The 18,862-nt window shown below is 49.8% G+C and overlaps 1 protein-coding gene across 1 annotated transcript in view; it reads left to right on the top strand.

The window, feature by feature from the left end:
- The first annotated feature begins 1,003 nt into the window (after window positions 1-1,003).
- Window positions 1,004-18,862, top strand: part of MYH3 (myosin heavy chain 3) — a 29,905-nt gene continuing 12,046 nt past the window's right edge. Inside the window, exons 1-20 of the mRNA XM_015118598.3 lie at window positions 1,004-1,116; window positions 2,304-2,360; window positions 3,379-3,590; window positions 5,572-5,715; window positions 6,481-6,637; window positions 8,050-8,077; window positions 8,770-8,878; window positions 10,125-10,217; window positions 11,346-11,409; window positions 11,491-11,589; window positions 13,049-13,152; window positions 13,236-13,374; window positions 14,698-14,816; window positions 14,900-15,049; window positions 16,407-16,577; window positions 16,666-16,972; window positions 17,079-17,149; window positions 18,020-18,107; window positions 18,190-18,307; window positions 18,692-18,815. Coding sequence (XP_014974084.2) covers window positions 1,059-1,116; window positions 2,304-2,360; window positions 3,379-3,590; window positions 5,572-5,715; window positions 6,481-6,637; window positions 8,050-8,077; window positions 8,770-8,878; window positions 10,125-10,217; window positions 11,346-11,409; window positions 11,491-11,589; window positions 13,049-13,152; window positions 13,236-13,374; window positions 14,698-14,816; window positions 14,900-15,049; window positions 16,407-16,577; window positions 16,666-16,972; window positions 17,079-17,149; window positions 18,020-18,107; window positions 18,190-18,307; window positions 18,692-18,815 — 2,412 coding nt within the window. The 5' untranslated portion in view covers window positions 1,004-1,058. The remainder of the gene's footprint in view (window positions 1,117-2,303; window positions 2,361-3,378; window positions 3,591-5,571; window positions 5,716-6,480; window positions 6,638-8,049; window positions 8,078-8,769; window positions 8,879-10,124; window positions 10,218-11,345; window positions 11,410-11,490; window positions 11,590-13,048; window positions 13,153-13,235; window positions 13,375-14,697; window positions 14,817-14,899; window positions 15,050-16,406; window positions 16,578-16,665; window positions 16,973-17,078; window positions 17,150-18,019; window positions 18,108-18,189; window positions 18,308-18,691; window positions 18,816-18,862) is intronic.

Here is an 18,862-nt window from a genome sequence, read left to right as displayed (position 1 = left end):
TCCCACGCACACCTCATGGAGTGGCCTCCGCATCGGGGCTTGGTACTGCTGTGTACGGAAAGGGCGGTTTCTATGGGAAACATGGACAAACAGTTCTATTAGAATAAGTAACCACAGGATGCCCACCCAACTATCTTCCCAAAGATTTGTCGAGAAAAAAAAAAAGTAGGACGAGAATGGGCAAAAGCGTCCGACATACTTTACTCTTCTCTTGAGGCTTTATTTTTCCACTCCTGATTTAGAAATGACCACATTTGTTAGACAGTCCCCCCTTGTCCGCCCTTTCTCTGCAGGCCACCGCCGTTCCCCCTACCCCATCCCGGCCAGCAGCTGATCTTTCCTAATTGGTCATCTATCTTAATAGCCACAGGTCCTCAGGCAGCTGTCGCTGGGAATATGAGCTGGCGGCAGGGCCCCACGTCACTAATTCACTTGCTGGTCTTATTAGAGCTTCAGAAAGAATTAAGTTAATAATGACACTAATGAGCCAGAATGTACTTAGGAGAATAGAAAGGAGAGGAGTAGAAGGAGGAGAAGGGAGAAGAGGGCAAGGCGGGGAGGAGAATTATTGCTATTATTATTATTATTAATTATTCCTGGCACAGATTTTGCAATCACAACCCAAGCTTGTGACACAATCTTGCTTGAAATTCCAAAAGGATTTCAACTTTTCATCCTCAGTCTTATTCATTTTTCCACGTGATGAGATTTCTAAGCAAGCCCCCGACTTCAGTCCTCGGTCCCCATGAGCTAGGGGCTGGCGCTGTGTTCGGGGGGTGATGACCGCCTGAGAACGGAGGCGGCTGCCCCCCACCCCCCCTCGAAGTGAGGCCATCCCATCCCATCAGGTGAGGGAGCACCGGCCCCAAGTTCAGAGAACGGCATTCCAAGCTTCTGACATTCTGCTGTCGGAAAATGGTGATGGATCCTGCTCATTTCTAATTATACCTTTCCCTTGGCAACGACCAAAATACATGTGGAAGAAGCTGGTTCTCGGCTTGGGGGGCCGCTCATCCTCTTTCCAAATATAGAGAAGGAATGAGCCGTGGGGGTTACCAATGGCCTATAAAAGCCCCGGGGAGCGGCCAGCCCTCTGTGGCTCGCTTGTGGGCGGAGGTAAGTCACAGGCTCCTCTTCTAGGTCTCAGCTGCTTGGAGCACACCCACCCGGTGGGCACATCCACACCTTGTGCGTGGCGCCCTGGCCCTGCCAGGCTTTGGTGAGGAGCCCCGTGCGTGGCACCCTATCCCCGCCTGACTTTGGTGAGGTGGCACCTCATGCCTGTCTGAGTTTTCTTAGGATAAGCTAGGTGTAGAGAGCGAGGTTTCCCTGGGCCCAAATACCCCGCACCCTCTGGCTCCAGCACCTCCCCCAAGCAGGAGCCCTGCAGGTTCTCTTTCCTCTACCCCCTCTCCCCTGTCCTCCTCTCCAAGTGTCCTCTTGGGCAGGATCCTTTTGCATGCCCCGTGGGCCCAGCTGCCATGGCCTGACCTTCTCCCATTGCCTCGGTGACTCATGAAGGGTCAACGGGACTGGGGGCCTCACCCTGCCCTCACTTTCCCCACCTGGGCTGTACATTTGCCAGGTGTCTTGTCCTCTCAAGACCACACTGGCTGTGACCATTGTGTGTAAATTAATCTCAGAGATTTCACCAGTTCACAGACAAGGAGACCACCCCCTACCCTGGAACCATAGGCTTTTAGCAGGGATGCAGTCCCTGCCATCCGATTCTAAACAGGAGTCAGGAAGACTGAAGAAGGCGCCGGTGCAGGCTGGGAGAAACCAGATTTCTACGCAGCTGAGGGCTTTTCCTCCCTGCCTGGCTTCCTGTGGGTCACGTGCCATCTGCTCTTCTGGCCTGCCTCTTTAAAGTATTAGTCCTTTGTCTTTTTTTTCTTTTTTTTTTTTTTGAGATGGAGTTTTGCTCTCGTCGCCCAGGCTGGAGTGCAATGGCACAATCTTGGCCCACTGCAACCTCCGCCTCCCAGGTTCAAACAATTCTCCTGCCTAAACCTCCAGAGTAGCTGGGATTACAGGCACCTGCCACCACGCTCAGCTTTTTAAAATTTAATTTAATTTTTTATTTTTAGTAGAGATGGGGTTTCACCATGTTGGCCAGGCTGGTCTCAAACTCCTGACTTCAGGCCGTCCGCCTGCCTCAGCGTCCCAAAGTGCCGGGACTACAGGCGTGAGCCATGGCGCCCGGCCCCCTTATCCTTTTTAGCTAACTCATCAGAAGCCGATTCTACATGGACGCAGCCACCCCAAGTACCGCTAAGTTGTGTATGTGCGTATTATTCCAGGTCCGGGATCTCCTGGCTGCTGCTGTCTTCTGTTCATCGTGCAGGTGGGACTCTCAGGTGAGAAGTTGGGCCCTGTCCCTCGGCCATTGGAGGTCTCCAGGCAATCCAAGCTTGCCAGCTCCTCCCTCCTCCCACCGGCTATAAGGGCACAGAGGGACCGAGGAATTAGCATGTTTAGACAAGGACAGGTCGTGGCCGGGCGCGGTGGCTCATGCCTGTAATCCCAGCACTTTGGGAGGCCGAGGCGGGCGGATCAGGAAGTCAGGAGGTCGAAACCAGCCTGACCAACATAGTGAAACCCTGTCTTTACTAAAAATACAAAAATTAGCAGGACGTGGTGGCAGGTGCCTGTAATCCCAGCCACTCAGGAGGCTGAGGCAGGAGAATCGCTTGGACCCGGGAGGCGGAAGTTGGAGTGAGCTGAGATCATGCCACTGCACTCCAGCCTGTGACAGAGCAAGACTCCGTCTCAAAAAAAAAAAAGACAAGGACAGGTCAGGCAGGAGAGGAGGTGGCATTTGGGGGACTGTCAAACAGATGCTGATGTCAGATGCTTGCTTTTGTTCTTAGCAACCCAAGGAAGCAAAAGGCACGTTCCCTCATGCGAGCATGTAGCCACCTTCATTGAAATGGTTCAAAAATATCTTTCCTCTTTGCCATTAGCACACTCTCTTTGAAGAAGGCATTTATTTTTTTAATGGTGTTTATTCTGAAATGTTCCCTCAGCAACACCTGGGTGTCACAGAAGCGGAAAAGGTGGTCCCAAGAGTAGCGCTCACTTCCAAGGCCCCTTATCGCCAATTCAAGCCTCAGATGCTTGAGGAGCTTGGGTTAAATAGGCTGTAAGCCTGTCGCACAGAGTAGCCCCTCAATAAACATGCACCCGTGTGATTTCCCAGCAATGAAGCCCTTGGGGTGGAGCTCCTCGAGGCATGAGGACAGCCTGCTTCCTGGGGCCCTGACGCTGAGGGCTCCTGTGGCTGAAGGAGGACAGGGTGGAGGCTGAGACAGGCCTGGAGCCGCCGGGTGCCCAGCAAGGGGGCAGCTGAGCTCACCGGATGGGTTTGCCTTCCAGCTGACACCATGAGCAGCGACACTGAAACGGAAGTGTTCGGCATAGCCGCTCCTTTCCTCCGGAAGTCAGAAAAGGAGCGAATCGAGGCTCAGAACCAGCCCTTTGATGCCAAGACGTATTGCTTTGTGGTGGACTCAAAGGAAGAATACGCCAAGGGGAAAATCAAGAGTTCTCAGGATGGGAAGGTCACCGTGGAAACTGAGGACAACAGGGTAAGACTCTGCACCTCCACAGGCTGCTGGCCCTCCACCTGGTCATACCTGCTTGCCTGGGATATGCATCTGCCCAACCCCAGCCACTTCCAGATGTGGCTCCAGCACTGGAATGCCACATACCACGTAGCCTGGGGCTTCCCAGGTGTCCTCGGAGAAAGCAGAGTGAATACTGGCCTCAGGTTCCAGGGTGGGAATAGTCTGGCTGTGGCTGATTAAAACAATTAGTTTTCAGGTATTTTTGTCCATGTTCACTGTAGGCCAGAGGGGCCCAGCTCCACGCGTCCAAGGGTGTGGAGTTGGGAGTTCAACATGAATGACAGCTGTTTTAGGACACTCTCCTTTGGTAGCCTAGATTTGTCCCAAATTCTTCTAGCAATGGCTGTCTAACTAAGGAAATAAGGAAAATGTGTTACGGGTCCTAGGGGACCACAAGCTCAATGAAATAGCAGCTTCCTTGTATCATGAAAGTGATGAGCACTGCAGCCCACTACATTCTGGTCCAAGCCATTGTGGGGGTGCTGCGAGGAATTCTGGACCTCACTAGTTTCTAAAATCCAGATCAGGAGAATCTGGAAATGTCGGAAGGAAGGAAGGAAGGAAGGAAGGAAGGAAGGAAGGAAGGAAGGAAGGAGGGAGGGAGGGAGGGAGGGAGGGAGGGAGGGAGGGAGGGAGGGAAGGAAGGAGGGAAGGAAGGAGGGAGGGAGGGAGGGAGGGAAGGAAGGGGAGGGAGGGAGAGAAAGAGAGAGAAAGAAAGAGAAAGAAAGAAAGAAAGAAAGAAAGAAAGAAAGAAAGAAAGAAAGAAAGAACTTAAAAGAGGAAAAAGAAAAGAGACAAGTAAAGGAAATAGTATCATTGGGTTGGGCATGAAGGAAAAAGGCATTAAAAACCACCCTGCAGGTCTACCAGCATTGGAGCTCCCAGAAGGTGGCTCTCTGTGTATTTCAGATAAAGAGCTAAGAATGGGCTCCTAACACATCAGGGAAGCTAGAAACAGTGAATGATAATCTAAGACAAACCTAAGAGACCATCATAGACAGTGAGGGCCCATTGGCTGGGATGGTTTGAATGAATCCCTGCTTGAAGGGAGAGAAAAAGGCGGGTTTCCCATCCACACTGTCCAGAGACGAAACCAGGAAAACTGACCATTTCAGAGGAGGTCACAGAGAAAAAGGAGTGAGGACAGAGCAGGGGAGAGGAAGACAAGTTCCCCAGCCCCTGTGCCTGAGGTCCTCCAGCCCTGGGAAGCCCCAGGGTGTGGGGGTTTCTCCTTTTGAGAGAAGGGTAGGTGCTGGGAACCACTGCTCTGCCTCATGGTGCCGTTTGCCTGACTTCTAACACTCTGACCCCAGAAAGGGCAGGAAAGGGGTGGGGAGGGCAGCTGAGGGGCCATTTCCTAAGCATGCTGGGGCTGGGTGGTGAAGGGGGAAGACGTGGGCCAGATCCAGGGGCCGGACAGCTGCTTTCAGAGAGCTCAGAATGTTGGCGATCTGTGGGCACCAGCCTGGCGATCCAGTGGCCCTCCCTCATTCTCTTTGGTTCCTGCCTCACGACTGCAGGGGACATGCAGGTCATTTTCTCTCAGTAGACAGGAAAGAGCCAGATGCTGGAGTCAGCTGCTGGAGCTGGATTTTGGTCCAGGCAGTGTTATGGACTGAGCTGAGAGGTTCCCGCTGGCCCCGTTCCCAGCCACTGTCGCCCACATCACCCACAGAGATCCTCTTTTCTCATTTCTGACATCCATTTCTCACCTCAGGCCCACTGGGGAGGAAAAAGACAGCCCCGAGTAACAGAAACAAACCCCATTCCATCAGCACCACCACAAGCCGCCCCATGGCCTTTCCTCCTCTCGCCGTGAGCTGGGCTTGCTCTAGGGCTGGGCCCTTCCATCTTGGCTCCAGAGTGTCTTGGTCTCTTGGTGGGGGCAGCAGACAAGACGTGCAGACAATCTTAGTGAAGCACTGTGCCTCTTCCCTTTTAGACCCTGGTGGTCAAACCAGAGGATGTGTATGCCATGAACCCCCCCAAGTTCGACAGGATCGAGGACATGGCCATGCTGACGCACCTGAACGAGCCAGCCGTGCTGTACAACCTGAAGGACCGTTACACATCCTGGATGATCTATGTCAGCAAGGGCTTTTGCCGTGGTTTCCCTGGGGCATTAGATATGCGGGCGGGGGAGGGAGGCAGAGGTATGTGTGTGGGCTGCGGGATTCTGGAAGATGACTGCTTGCCTAGCTGGTGAACAAAAGACAAAGAGAGAGGAGAAAGAAGGCAAGAAAGCAAGAGGTGGATGGGGCAGGAAGAAGGAAGATGGGGAGGAGGACCAGGAGCCGGAGAGCGGGGAAGTGGGGGCCAGGCTTGGTCACGGGGCGCTGTGACTTACCAACTGTGGGAGGGTCCCCTACTCCCCTTTTTGAGTCTCAGTACCTCACTATAAATAGGAATGGTAGCTTCCCCCCTTTATAAGTTTATCCCAAAGAAACATAAGATAATAATTAAGGCGACCGGGCGCGGTGGCTCACACCTGTAATCCCAGCACTGTGGGAGGGTGAGGTGGGCGGATCATGAGGTCAAGAGACCGAGACCATCCTGACCAACATGGTGAAGCTCCATCTCTACTAAAATACAAAAATTAGTCGGGCGTGATGGCACGTACTTGTAGTCCCAGCTACTCTGGAGGCTGAGGCAGGAGAATCACTTGAACCCGGGAGGTGGAGGCTACAGTGAGCCGAGATTGTGCCACTGCACTCCAGCCTGGCAACAGAGTGACACTCCATCTCAAAATAATAATAATAATAATAATAATAATAATAATAATAATAATGGCAAGGGATTTTCCATATGCACATACATACATATACACACATACATGTTTTTCCTCCTACAGACCTACTCGGGCCTCTTCTGTGTCACTGTCAACCCCTACAAGTGGCTGCCGGTGTACAACCCTGAGGTGGTGGAAGGCTACCGAGGCAAAAAGCGCCAGGAGGCCCCGCCCCACATCTTCTCCATCTCTGACAACGCCTATCAGTTCATGCTGACTGGTGAGTCTCCCAGGAGGAAGCATGGGGTGCTGGAGCAGGCATTGCATGAGGCGTGTGGCAGCTGCCCCTTGGTCCCAGGCCGGACCCCATCTGGTGTTCAGCACAGGGAAAGGAGGAAGAAGGAGCCAAAAGAGGCAGAAAGGGGCCACAACATGTAGGGCCCTGCATGCCAACGTGACAAGTTTGGATTTAATGCAAGTTAGAACATGCAAAACGGAAATGGACGTTTTCATGGGTCAAAACTAAAAACTGACCATTTTTTTTTTTTTTTTTTTTGAGACGGAGTCTCGCTGTGTCGCCCAGGCTGGAGTGCAGTGGCCGGATCTCAGCTCACTGCAGGCTCCGCCTCCCGGGTTCACGCAATTCTCCTGCCTCAGCCTCCCCAGTAGCTGGGACTACAGGCGCCCGCCACCTCGCCCGGCTAGTTTTTTGTATTTTTTAGTAGAGACGGGGTTTCACCGTGTCAGCCAGGATGGTCTCGATCTCCTGACCTCGTGATCCGCCCGCCTCGGCCTCCCAAAGTGCTGGGATTACAGGCTTGAGCCACCGCGCCCGGCCAGAACTGACCATTTTATATCGTTTACCCTAATCTGACAAGAACGAGAAGCCACTGGCGGTTTTTTTTTTTTTTTTTTTTTGAGATGGAGTCTTGCTATGTTGCCCAGGCTGGAGTGCAGTGGTACGATCTCGGCTCACCACAACCTCTGCCTCCTGGGTACAAGTGATTCTCCTGCCTCAGCCTCCCGAGTAGCTGAGATTACAGGTGTGCATTACCATATCTGGCTATTTTTTATATTTTTAATAGAGACAGGGGTCACTATGTTGACCAGGCTGGTCTCAAACTCCTGACCTCATGATCCGCCTGCCTTGGCCTCCCAAAGTGCTGGGATTACAGGTGTGAGCCACCGCACCCGGCTACCACTGGCTGATTCTGAGTAGAGACTTGACCTCTCTGAGTCTCAGTTTCAAGAAGGAGGCTTTTGATATTGACCAAAGGATACAGCTGGATGGGAGAAATCGGTGCTGGTGATCTGTCCCACAGAATGGTGACTCTGATAAGTAATAATGCATTGTATATTTCAAAATGGCTAAAATCGTATATTTTAAATGTTTTCTCCACAAAAAAAATAAGTATGTGAGGTGATAGATTTGTTAGTTAGCTTGATTTAATCATTCTACCATATAAACATATATCAAATCATCACATTGAACCCTATAAATATATACAATTATTCTTTGTCAATTAAAAATAAAATAAAAAGCAGATGGAGGCTCTTCAGATTTCCACCTGAGGCTAAACAAAAAATGGAAGAGGAATTGTGCAATTTAACTCTGGCTGCTTCAGAGTTGGGTCGAATCAGGAAGCTCTTTTTATATCGCCATCAACTCTATTTTATTTTCTTCTCTGGCAGATCGTGAAAACCAGTCCATTCTGATCACGTAAGTATCCATGGCATAGAATGGTTTCATAGCTGTGACCAAATGTGCCACTGGCTCTATTCTGTTCATTAGAAAGTGTTTGGAGCAGAGTCTGTAATAAAAAGATCAGGCTGGGCGTGGTGGCTCACGCCTGTAATCCCAGCACTTTGGGAGGCCGAGGCGGGCGGATCTCAAGGTGAGGAGATGGAGACCATCCTGGCTAACATGGTGAAACCCTGTCTCCACTAAAAAAAAATACAAAAAAAAATTAGCTGGGTGTGGTGGTGGGCGCCTGTAGTCACAGCTACTCGGGAGGCTGAGGCAGGAGAATGGCGTGAACCTGGGAGCCGAAGCTTGCAGTGAGCCGAGATCGTGCCACTGCACTCCAGCCTGGGTGACAGAGCGAGACTCCATCTCAAAAAAAAAAAAAAAAAAAAAAAGAAATAAAAATGAAAAGATGGATTTGGGGATGGGCAGGAAGATCTGCATAAGGCCTCAGAAAAATGGAAATACCCATACTTGGGTCAACTGAGCAAGTGGCTGTGGCATCTGTGCCCTGGGCCTCTGCCTTCTCAAGTGGTCTGTCACATTAGTGTGGTGGGTGTGTGTCAGAGGTGGCTCAGACCATGCCCAGGCCTCAGTACGACATCCTGGAAAGCCTGTTTATACTAACAAACTTGTTTCTTTCTCTCTCTTTTGATCACTCTGCACAGCGGAGAATCCGGGGCAGGAAAGACCGTGAACACCAAGCGGGTCATCCAGTACTTTGCAACAATTGCAGCTACTGGGGACCTGGCCAAGAAGAAGGACTCCAAAATGAAGGTATGGATGGGAGAGCAGGGCTTGCTTTGCTTCTACTTTTAACTGTGGTCTTAACCTCAGAATGAGGGGGGCCAAATGCCCTCACATTCCCCGCTCTTCAGGGAATGGAGGGCAGGCTAGGATTTACTATCTTGAAGGACAGCCAGTCAGCTTAGACAACACAGTGTGGAGTTGATCTTGTAGGACTAGATCCCGGGATTTCTTAGAAGACAAGGCTCTAGGGCTAAACTTTAAAGGTCAATCTGCAGACAGCTCAGTGAGCTTGTTCTTTTATAGCAGAATCACATATACCAATGTGAGTGACTCACAGCCTATCCTGGCCTTTTGAAACAAATGTATTACAGCAGCATGAAGTGAACACGGACAACTGACTGGAGAATCAAGGGATTGAAGTGTTAAAGGAATGTTCAGTCAAGAGACCCCCAACTGTAGCGCCAAATATAACAAAATGGCAAAAGTGTTTTGAGTAAGACGTACTGCTGATTTGGTTGGTCCTCGGATTGGAAAAGTCAAGGAGGGTAGGGATTTATCAGGGCAAGCCAGAGTGGCAGAGCGGGTGATCATTTTTTACTGTCATTTTGTGGCTTAAAAACATGTTACCTCAGGTCAGGCTCGGTGGCTCACGCCTGTAATCCCAGCACTTTGGGAGGCCGAGGCAGGCGGATCACCTGAGGTCGAGAGTTCGAGACCAGCCTGACCAACATGGAGAAACCCCGTCTCTACTAAAAGTACAAAATTAGCTGGGCATAGTAGCACATGCCTGTAGTCCCAGCTACTCGGGAGGCTGAGGCAGGAGAATCACTTGAACCCGGGAGGCGGAGGTTGCAGTGAGCCAACATCGTGTCATCGCACTCCAGCTGGGCAACAAGAGCGAAGCTCTGTCTCAGCAAATAAATAAATAAATAAATAAATAACTGTTTCCTCAGGCCGGGCACGGTGGCTTACACCTGTAATCCCAGCACTTTGGGAGGCCGAGGCAGGCAGATCACCTGAGGTCAGGAGTTTGAGACCAGCCTGACCAACATGGAGAAACCCCAAAGTACAAAATTAGCCAGGCATGGTGGCGCATGCCTGGAGTCCCAGCTACTTGGGAGGCTGAGGCAGGAAAATTGCTTGAACCCGGGAGGCAGAGGTTGCAGTGAGCCAACGTTGTGCCATGGCACTGCAGCCTGGGCAACAAGAGCGAAACTCCATCTTTAAAAAAAAAAAAAAAGTTTCCTCTTCTTCCCTCAATTTCTTGCATTAGGGGACGCTGGAAGATCAAATCATCAGCGCCAACCCCCTGCTGGAGGCCTTTGGGAACGCCAAGACCGTGAGGAATGACAACTCCTCCCGTTTCGTGAGTCTGAGTTTGGTTAAGATGGAATTTGCTTTGTGTCTCACAAAATAGGCAAGAGCCCTGTCCTCAAAGAGTGTAGAGACCAGAGGTGACAGATGATGAAAAACAAAACAACCCAATGGGACCATTTCAGATAAAGATAAATTCAGGCTAAGTTCAATGAACAGCATGTGTGAGAGAGGAACTGGGGCCCAGGCTTGCTTTGGGCAGAGTGGGCAGGGAAGGCCTCTCTGCAGGGCTGGCACAGGAGCTGAGAGTTACAGCGTGAGAAGGAGCCCAACTTAAAATGACAGGAAGGAGCGGGGACGAAGGAAGGACAAGGGCAGTCCCTGACACGGGGAAGGGCCTGGTACAGTCAGGGCACCTACAGAGGGTCTGTGTGGTTGTAGGGAGGAGGGCAGGGGGGCCAGTTCCATGAGATGAGGTGGAAGAGAGAGAGAGAACTGGTCATTTGGGAGCCATAGGCCATGAGAAGGAGCTTGAATTCCTTTCTAGGTGTAAGAGGAAGCTACTGAGGGATTCTATAAGCCAGGGAGTGATATGGTTTGATTTACACCTTGAAACAATCACTCTAATTACTTTGTTGACTAGATATGTTGAGGTGGGGGAGGAGCATAGAATAAAAGGGATAAGTAAAAAGAAATAAGGAGAAACCCCAAACTGGACGGAGAAGAAGGGAGAAGAGGAAGGACATATCTAATTTCAAACTGTAGGTGGGGCCGGGTATGGTGGCTCACGCCTGTAATCCCAGCACTTTGGGAGGCCGAGGCGGGCAGATCACGAGGTCAAGAGATCAAGACCATCCTGGCCAACATGGTGAAACCCCGTCTCTACTACAAATCCAAAAATTAGTCAGGTGTGGTGGCACGTGCCTGTAGTCCCAGCTACTCGGGAGGCTGAGGCAGGAGAATCGCTTGAACCCGAAAGGCAGAGGTTGCAGTGAGCTGAGATCATGCCACTGCACTCCAGTCTGGCGACAGAGCGAGACTCCGTCTCAAAGACATAACAAAACCAAACAAAACAGAAATGTTAGGGGAAATAGGCTCTTATTCACATCACCCATGAGATGAATAGGAACTATTGGGCCACGGTGGAATCTGGTCTCCTCCTGAATCCCGCCCCATACAGGGCAAGTTCATCCGAATCCATTTTGGAACCACTGGGAAGCTGGCCTCTGCAGATATTGAAACTTGTAAGTAGATCCATGGGGATTCAATGGCGTCTCAGAGTAACTGGGAACTGTTTGAAAGAGAGTCCTGTGTTTGTGTTCCAGATCTGCTGGAAAAATCAAGAGTCACTTTCCAGCTGAAGGCTGAAAGAAGCTACCACATCTTCTACCAGATACTTTCTAATAAGAAGCCTGAACTCATAGGTGAGGAAGTCACCAGTGGGGCTGGTGTTTTAGGCAGTTTGACTGTGATCGCTAGACTGAGGAGAGTTGTATCTACGTATGGTTACTCTACAGTCAACAGGGAAAGTTTATTTTATTTTATTTATTTATTTTGAGATGGGGTCTCCCTCTGTTGCCCAGGCTAGAATGCAGTGGCATGTTCACAGCTCACTTGCAACCTTGACTTTGCCGGGTTCAAGCAGTCCTCCAGCCCCAGCCTCCCGAGTGACTGGGATTACAGGCACATGCCCCCACACACGGCTACTTTTTGTATTTTTTGTAGAGATGAGGTTTCACCATGTTGCCCAGGCTGGTCTTGAACTCCTGGGCTCAAGCAACTTGCCCGACTTGGTCTCCCAAAGTGCTGGGATTACAGGTGTGAGCCACTGCACCTGGCCAGGAAAAGTTTATTTTAGAAATGGGATGTGACTATCTGGGCAGTCACATGCCAATTTGAAAAACCTAATCAAACAGAGGGTAACAAGAACAGACCACTCCTGACTAGCTCTGGTTTATAAAAACCTTCTGAGCAACGGAACATCTAACTGTCCTTTGGCGCCCCCTTGTGTTCTGGCACAGAAACAATCTATGGCCAAAAGCGCCACCAAAGCAAACAGAGTAAGGAAGCCCATGGAGGTACTACGCACTTCCCTTGTCCACCCTTCACAGTGGTCTCCGTGCACACTGCTTTCTTTGCTCTTTGGCTGTGTTTGCTCAGCCTTCTGGTCTCCAGCTTGGAAACAGGCTGCAGCATTTCAACAGATTTTAGAAAAGGCTATGATTATACCAAATGGGTGGGCTCTTGTCCTGACCCCCCCTCAGCCAGTTTTCCCTATTAACTTCTCCCAGCCGACACTGATAGGCATCATTAGCATGCAAGGCAAGGGAATTTAAAGGTTCTCCCTAGGGTCCTTCCTCTCCATTGTGTGGGAGACTGAGAAGTCTTCCCTGGACCATATTTTCCATGACAGCCTGCGTATTGTGGAGCTGCCTAAAAGATTTTTAATGTTGACCGGGCGCGGTGGCTTACGCCTGTAATCCCAGCACTTCGGGAGGCCCAGGCGGGCGGATCACGAGGTCAGGAGATCGAGACCATCCTGGCTAACACGGTGAAACCCCGTCTCACTAAAAACACAAAAAAGTAGCCGGGCGTGGTGGTGGGCGCCTGTAGTCCCAGCTACTCGGGAGGCTGAGGCAGGAGAATGGCGTGAACCTGGGAGGCAGAGCTTGCAGTGAGCTGAGATCGCGCCACTGCACTCCAGCCTGGGAGACAGAGCGAGACTCTGTCTCAAAAAAAAGAAAAAAAAAGATTTTTAATGTTAAGTTCAATTTGGGATCCAGCGGTAAAAGTTCCAGCCCAGGGTGCAGGAGCTCAAAACACTCACTGGGTGGGTTTTTTCTTTGCATCCGCATGACCTCCTGGAACGATTCGTCATTTCAGAGCTGCTGCTTATTACGACCAACCCTTACGACTACCCGTTCATCAGCCAGGGGGAGATCCTCGTGGCCAGCATAGACGATGCGGAGGAGCTGCTGGCTACAGATGTAAGTGGAACCAACAGAAGGGGTGGGTGTTCCCCCTCCATCACTGGGGCCAACCGGCTGACGTGCTGCCCTTTCCATGCCAGAGCGCCATTGACATCCTGGGCTTCACCCCAGAAGAGAAATCTGGGCTCTACAAGCTGACGGGAGCCGTGATGCACTATGGGAACATGAAGTTCAAGCAGAAGCAGCGAGAGGAGCAGGCCGAACCGGACGGCACAGAAGGTACAAAATCAGTGTGACAGGCCGCAAACCAGAGTGGGTGGCTGATCCGCTGAGGTCACTTGGTGCTGCTTTTGAAAGCAATTAATCCAGTCAGGCCCAGTGGCTCGCACCTGTAATCCCAGCACTTTGGGAGGCTGAGGGGGCCAGATCACCTGGGTTGGGAGGTCGGGAGTTGGAGACCAGCATGGCCAACATGGTGAAACCCCATCTCTACTAAAAGAAAATTAGGCCGGGCGTGGTGGCTGGTGCCTGTAATCCCAGCACTTTGGGAGGCCGAGGCCAGTGGATCATGAGGTCAGTAGATCGAGACCATCCTGGCTAACACGGTGAAACCCCGTCTCACTAAAAACACAAAAAATTAGCCAGGCGAGGTGGCAGGCGCCTGTAGTCCCAGCTACTCGGGTGGCTGAGGAAGGAGAATGGTGTGAACCTGGGAGGTGGAACTTGCAGTGAGCCGAGATTGCACCACTGCACTCCAGCCTGGGCAACAGAGTGAGACTCAATCTCAAAAAAAAAGAAAAGAAATTAGCTGAACATGGTGGAGCACACCTGTACCAGCTACTCAGGAGACTGAGGCACAAGAGTCAGACAGAGTTTTGCTCTGTCGCCCAGGCTAAAGTGCAGTGGCGCGATCTCGGCTCGCTGCAGCCTCTCCACCCGAGTTCAAGTGATTCTCCTGCCTCAGCCTTCCGAGTAACTGGGATCATAGGCACACACCAACGTGCCTGGCTAACTTCTTTGTATTTTTAGTAGAGACAGGGTTTCACCATGTTGGCCAGGCTAGTGTCAAACTCCTGACCTCAAATGATTCGCCCGCCTTGGCCTCCTAAAGTGTTGGGATTACGGGCGTGAGCCACCGTGCCCAGCCGGCTCGAGAGTTTCTTGAACCCAGGAGGCAGAGGTTGCAGTGCGCTGAGATCACTCCACTGCACTCCAGCCTGGGCGACACAGTGAGACCGTCTCAAAAACAAAAACAAAAACAATTGAAAGCGATTAATCCTTCCATCCGGAGAAGTGAATGACCCTTTCTGGGCCTCAGATGCCCATAGCTGTTGTTGCCACTTGCTTTTGCTGAATCACTCGAATAGTCTTGTTTCAGATGCAGTGAGGGATGACCAGGGCTTTCTGAAACCCAGCCCTGCCTTTTCATAAAGTCCATCACATTATCTGAGTGACTTAGCTTCCATTGGCCACGTATATGCAGTTTAGCCACAGGGAAGGCACAAATGTACCAAGATGAACTCAGCCAACCTTTGAAACTTCTGGATGATTTTTAAAGCAGCTCCTCTGCTTTTCTAAGTATTGTCCTTGTTTTCTTGCCAGTGGCTGACAAAACAGCCTATCTGATGGGCCTGAACTCTTCGGACCTCCTGAAAGCTTTGTGCTTTCCTAGAGTGAAAGTTGGGAATGAGTACGTTACCAAAGGTCAAACTGTGGATCAGGTAACTGTTTCGAGGCCGGGGAAGGGGGCAGGACCCTGCTGGCCACTGCCTTCATACCCATTAGCTGGTCTTTCCCCTGACAGGTTCACCATGCTGTTAATGCTCTTTCGAAATCAGTTTATGAAAAGTTGTTCTTGTGGATGGTCACTCGCATTAACCAGCAACTGGATACGAAGCTTCCAAGACAACACTTCATTGGCGTTTTGGACATTGCAGGCTTTGAAATCTTTGAGGTTTGTGTTAGTTACATTCATATTTTCATATGGCTTCATGTGAGGGAAATTGGTTTCATGATCCTAAAGGGAAGAGAGCAAGGTGGCTGTCTTGTGGTTTCCTGTAAGAAACTAGATGGAGAGTGGATGGAATAGAGGAGCGGTACTTACTGGAAAGGTTTGTATTAGGTTTTTTTGTTTGTTTGTTGTTTGTTTGTTTTTTGAGACTGAGTTTCACCCTGTCACTCAGGCTGGAGTGCAGTGGTGCAATCTCGGCTCACTGCACCCTCCGCCTCCTGAGTTCAAGGGATCCTCCTGCCTCAGCCTCCTGAGTAGCTGGGATTACAGGCATGTGCCACCATGCCTGGCTAATTTTTGTATTTTTAGTAGAGATGGGGTTTCACCATGTTGGTTAGGCTGGTCTCGAACTCGTGACCTCAAGTGATCCATCCGCCTCGGCCTCCCAAAGTGTTGGGATTATAGGCGTGAGCCACTGCACTCGGCTGGGTTTGTATTATTTTAAAGGAAGGGAAGATGTCTATCAAGTGGAATTTTAAAGGACATTTTGAAATGGATAAAAGAAAAAAAAATTAAATGCAATCACTGATTTAGAGACTGCCATAAAAGAGATACAGAGAGTTTGATAAGTTAATCATGCACTATTTTCTATAAATATACCACTGGTTCTGTGGTAGACGTGCATAGCCACGGCCAGGCGTGGTGGCTTATGCTTATAATCCCAGCACTTTGGGAGGCCGAGGCGGGCATGTCACGAGGTCAAGAGATCAAGACCATCCCGGCCAATGTGGTAAAACCCCGTCTCTACTAAAAATACAAAAATTGGATAGGCTTGGTGGCCCGCGCCTGTAGTCCCAGCTACTCTGGAGGCTGAGGCGGGAGGATCGTTTGAACCCAGGAGGCAGAGGTTGCAGTGAGCCGAGATGGTGCCACTGCACTCCAGCCTGGTGACAGAGCAAGACTCCGTCTCAAAAAAAAAAAAAAAAAAAGTGGATAGTCACTCATCAAAGTGTGTATTTAGTGTTTCCCAGGTACAGGGCATGCAGGTGAAAAAAATAGATGAGCTTGTAGTCTAGTAGAGAAGAAATAGAAGTCTATATGGCACATGGAAGAGTAACTACAAAATAAAGTACATAAGAGATGCCCAGACCTTGGGAACTCAGGAGAGGGAGAAATACCTTCTTATTGGAAGTTTACAGAAGACTCCAAGGAGGAGATGAGGCAGGCCTTGAAGACTGTGACTGTATCTGAAAGTACTAATGTGTTTGACAAGAACCTGGGGCAATGAGGAGGAATGCTGATGGTCTTTGATTTTGAAAGAAGTCTAACTTTTCACATGAACGTTATATTTTGTTGTTAGTATAACAGCCTGGAGCAGCTGTGCATCAATTTCACCAACGAGAAACTGCAACAGTTTTTCAACCACCACATGTTCGTGCTGGAGCAGGAGGAGTACAAGAAGGAAGGCATCGAGTGGACGTTCATCGACTTCGGGATGGACCTGGCTGCCTGCATCGAGCTCATCGAGAAGGTATCCAGTTCCATCCCCACTTCTCATAGACTCTTCTGCTCGTTACGGCAGCTCACATTTACCCCTCTGCACTTTGCCTTCAATATAGCCTATGGGCATCTTCTCCATCCTGGAAGAGGAGTGCATGTTCCCCAAGGCAACAGACACCTCCTTCAAGAACAAGCTGTATGACCAGCATCTTGGAAAGTCCAACAACTTCCAGAAGCCCAAGGTGGTCAAAGGCAGGGCCGAGGCCCACTTCTCATTGATCCACTATGCGGGCACCGTGGACTACAGTGTCTCAGGCTGGCTGGAGAAGAACAAGGACCCTCTGAATGAGACCGTGGTCGGGCTGTACCAGAAGTCCTCCAACAGGCTCCTGGCACACCTCTATGCCACGTTTGCCACGGCGGATGGTAACAGGAGTGCTATGTGTTCATGTGATCTCCCTCCATCTGTTCCGCAGTAACAAAAAACCTTTTAGATGCACCTATAACACGTGCCCTCCTTTATTGCTTTCAGCTGACAGTGGAAAGAAGAAAGTGGCCAAGAAGAAGGGTTCTTCCTTCCAAACTGTCTCTGCCCTTTTCAGGGTAAGAAAAATACAAGTTTATTTGCTTCTGATTGGTTTAAGTCTTATCAAAACGAGCAATGTTGAGATTCTAAACTTGGTTTGTTCGAGAGTAGTAGTGTTGTCTTAAGCTGATTACTGTCACTTACTGAGGTGAAGTGACAGACGATGAAATATAATAAATATGGTCTAACTAATGTGGGATGACAATATCACTATTATCTTATACGAAAGATAGCTGAGTTGGCTGGTCTGAGTTTCCAGCACAAACTCTCCGATTTTCCTAAAGGACACCAGCAATAGACCTCACGCTCCCAGTGGATCCATCCCCTGAGTTGATTTCAGAAAGCATTTTGTACTTGGCGAGCCTGTGGCTCACTGGGAGACAAAAGACAATTGTATCAGTTACTAGCCTACACCTCCAGCCATAGGACCGTTAAAAGACTGAGTTAGGCTGGACGCAGTGGCTCACGCCTGTAATCCCAGCACTTTCGGAGGCTGAGGTGGGCAGATCACAAGGTCAGGAGATTGAGACCATACTGGCTAACATGGTGAAACCCCCGTCTTCATTAAAAATACAAAAAATTAGCTGGGCGTGGTGGCATGTGCCTGTAGTCCCACCTACTGAGGAGGCTGAGGCAGGAAAATTGCTTGAACCTGAGAGGTAGAGGTTGCAGTGTGCCAAGATCAAGCCACTGCACTCCAGCCTGGGCAACAGGGCGAGACTCCATCTCAAAAAAAAAAAAAAAGGACAGAGTTAAATCATTTCACTATCCTTTAGAACTTATGATACATTTTAAACATAGATCTTATTTTCATTACAATGGATCTCTGTCTTCATAAAAACCTACAGTAGGTTGGCAAATGTCTTTTTTTCTTCTTCTTCTTTTAGGAAAACCTGAACAAGCTGATGTCAAATTTAAGAACTACTCACCCTCACTTTGTGCGCTGTATAATTCCCAATGAAACCAAAACTCCAGGTGAGACACCTGCTGGCTTGCTAGGTGGTGCTCAGTTTTTAAGAACTTCTATGTCAGGCTGATATCTCGCTTCTGTTCCCAGGGGCTATGGAACACAGCCTTGTCCTGCACCAGCTGCGGTGTAATGGTGTCCTGGAGGGTATCCGCATCTGCAGGAAAGGATTCCCAAACAGGATTCTCTACGGGGATTTTAAACAAAGGTCTGTAATAAACATGTTCTATATGCTTGGGGATGAGATGTATGAACACTGGAATTTGAGAGGGAGAAAGATTGGTATGAAAAGAGCAGTTATGGACCTCCATGCGAACTGAACAACCTACCATTTGGCCAAGTCATATATATTTGTTTCTTCCATGGTTTTCTCTGGAATTTATCTGATATACAAAATGGCAGGAAAAGCTCTGGCCGAAGAGTCAAGAGACCTAGATTCTAGACTGCTGTCGAGCAATGTGACTCCGAGCTAGTTCCTTCATCTCCTGGGACCTTGGCCTTCTGCCTATAGGAAGAGAGGCCTGAACTGCATGTTCTCCAAAGTTTGTGTCTTTGCCAACAGTCTGTGATGATTTCCGTGTCTACAATGCAGATACCGAGTGCTCAATGCCAGTGCAATCCCTGAGGGACAATTCATTGACAGCAAGAAAGCCTGTGAAAAGCTTCTGGCATCCATCGATATTGACCACACTCAGTACAAATTTGGACATACCAAGGTAATGCATCAGTCCTGACAGATGCTGGCCTGTTTGTCCTCTTGACA

This window comes from Macaca mulatta, chromosome 16 (assembly GCF_049350105.2).
Source record: "Macaca mulatta isolate MMU2019108-1 chromosome 16, T2T-MMU8v2.0, whole genome shotgun sequence".
Classification (NCBI taxonomy): domain Eukaryota; kingdom Metazoa; phylum Chordata; class Mammalia; order Primates; family Cercopithecidae; genus Macaca; species Macaca mulatta.
This window is presented reverse-complemented; position numbering and strand designations above follow the sequence as displayed.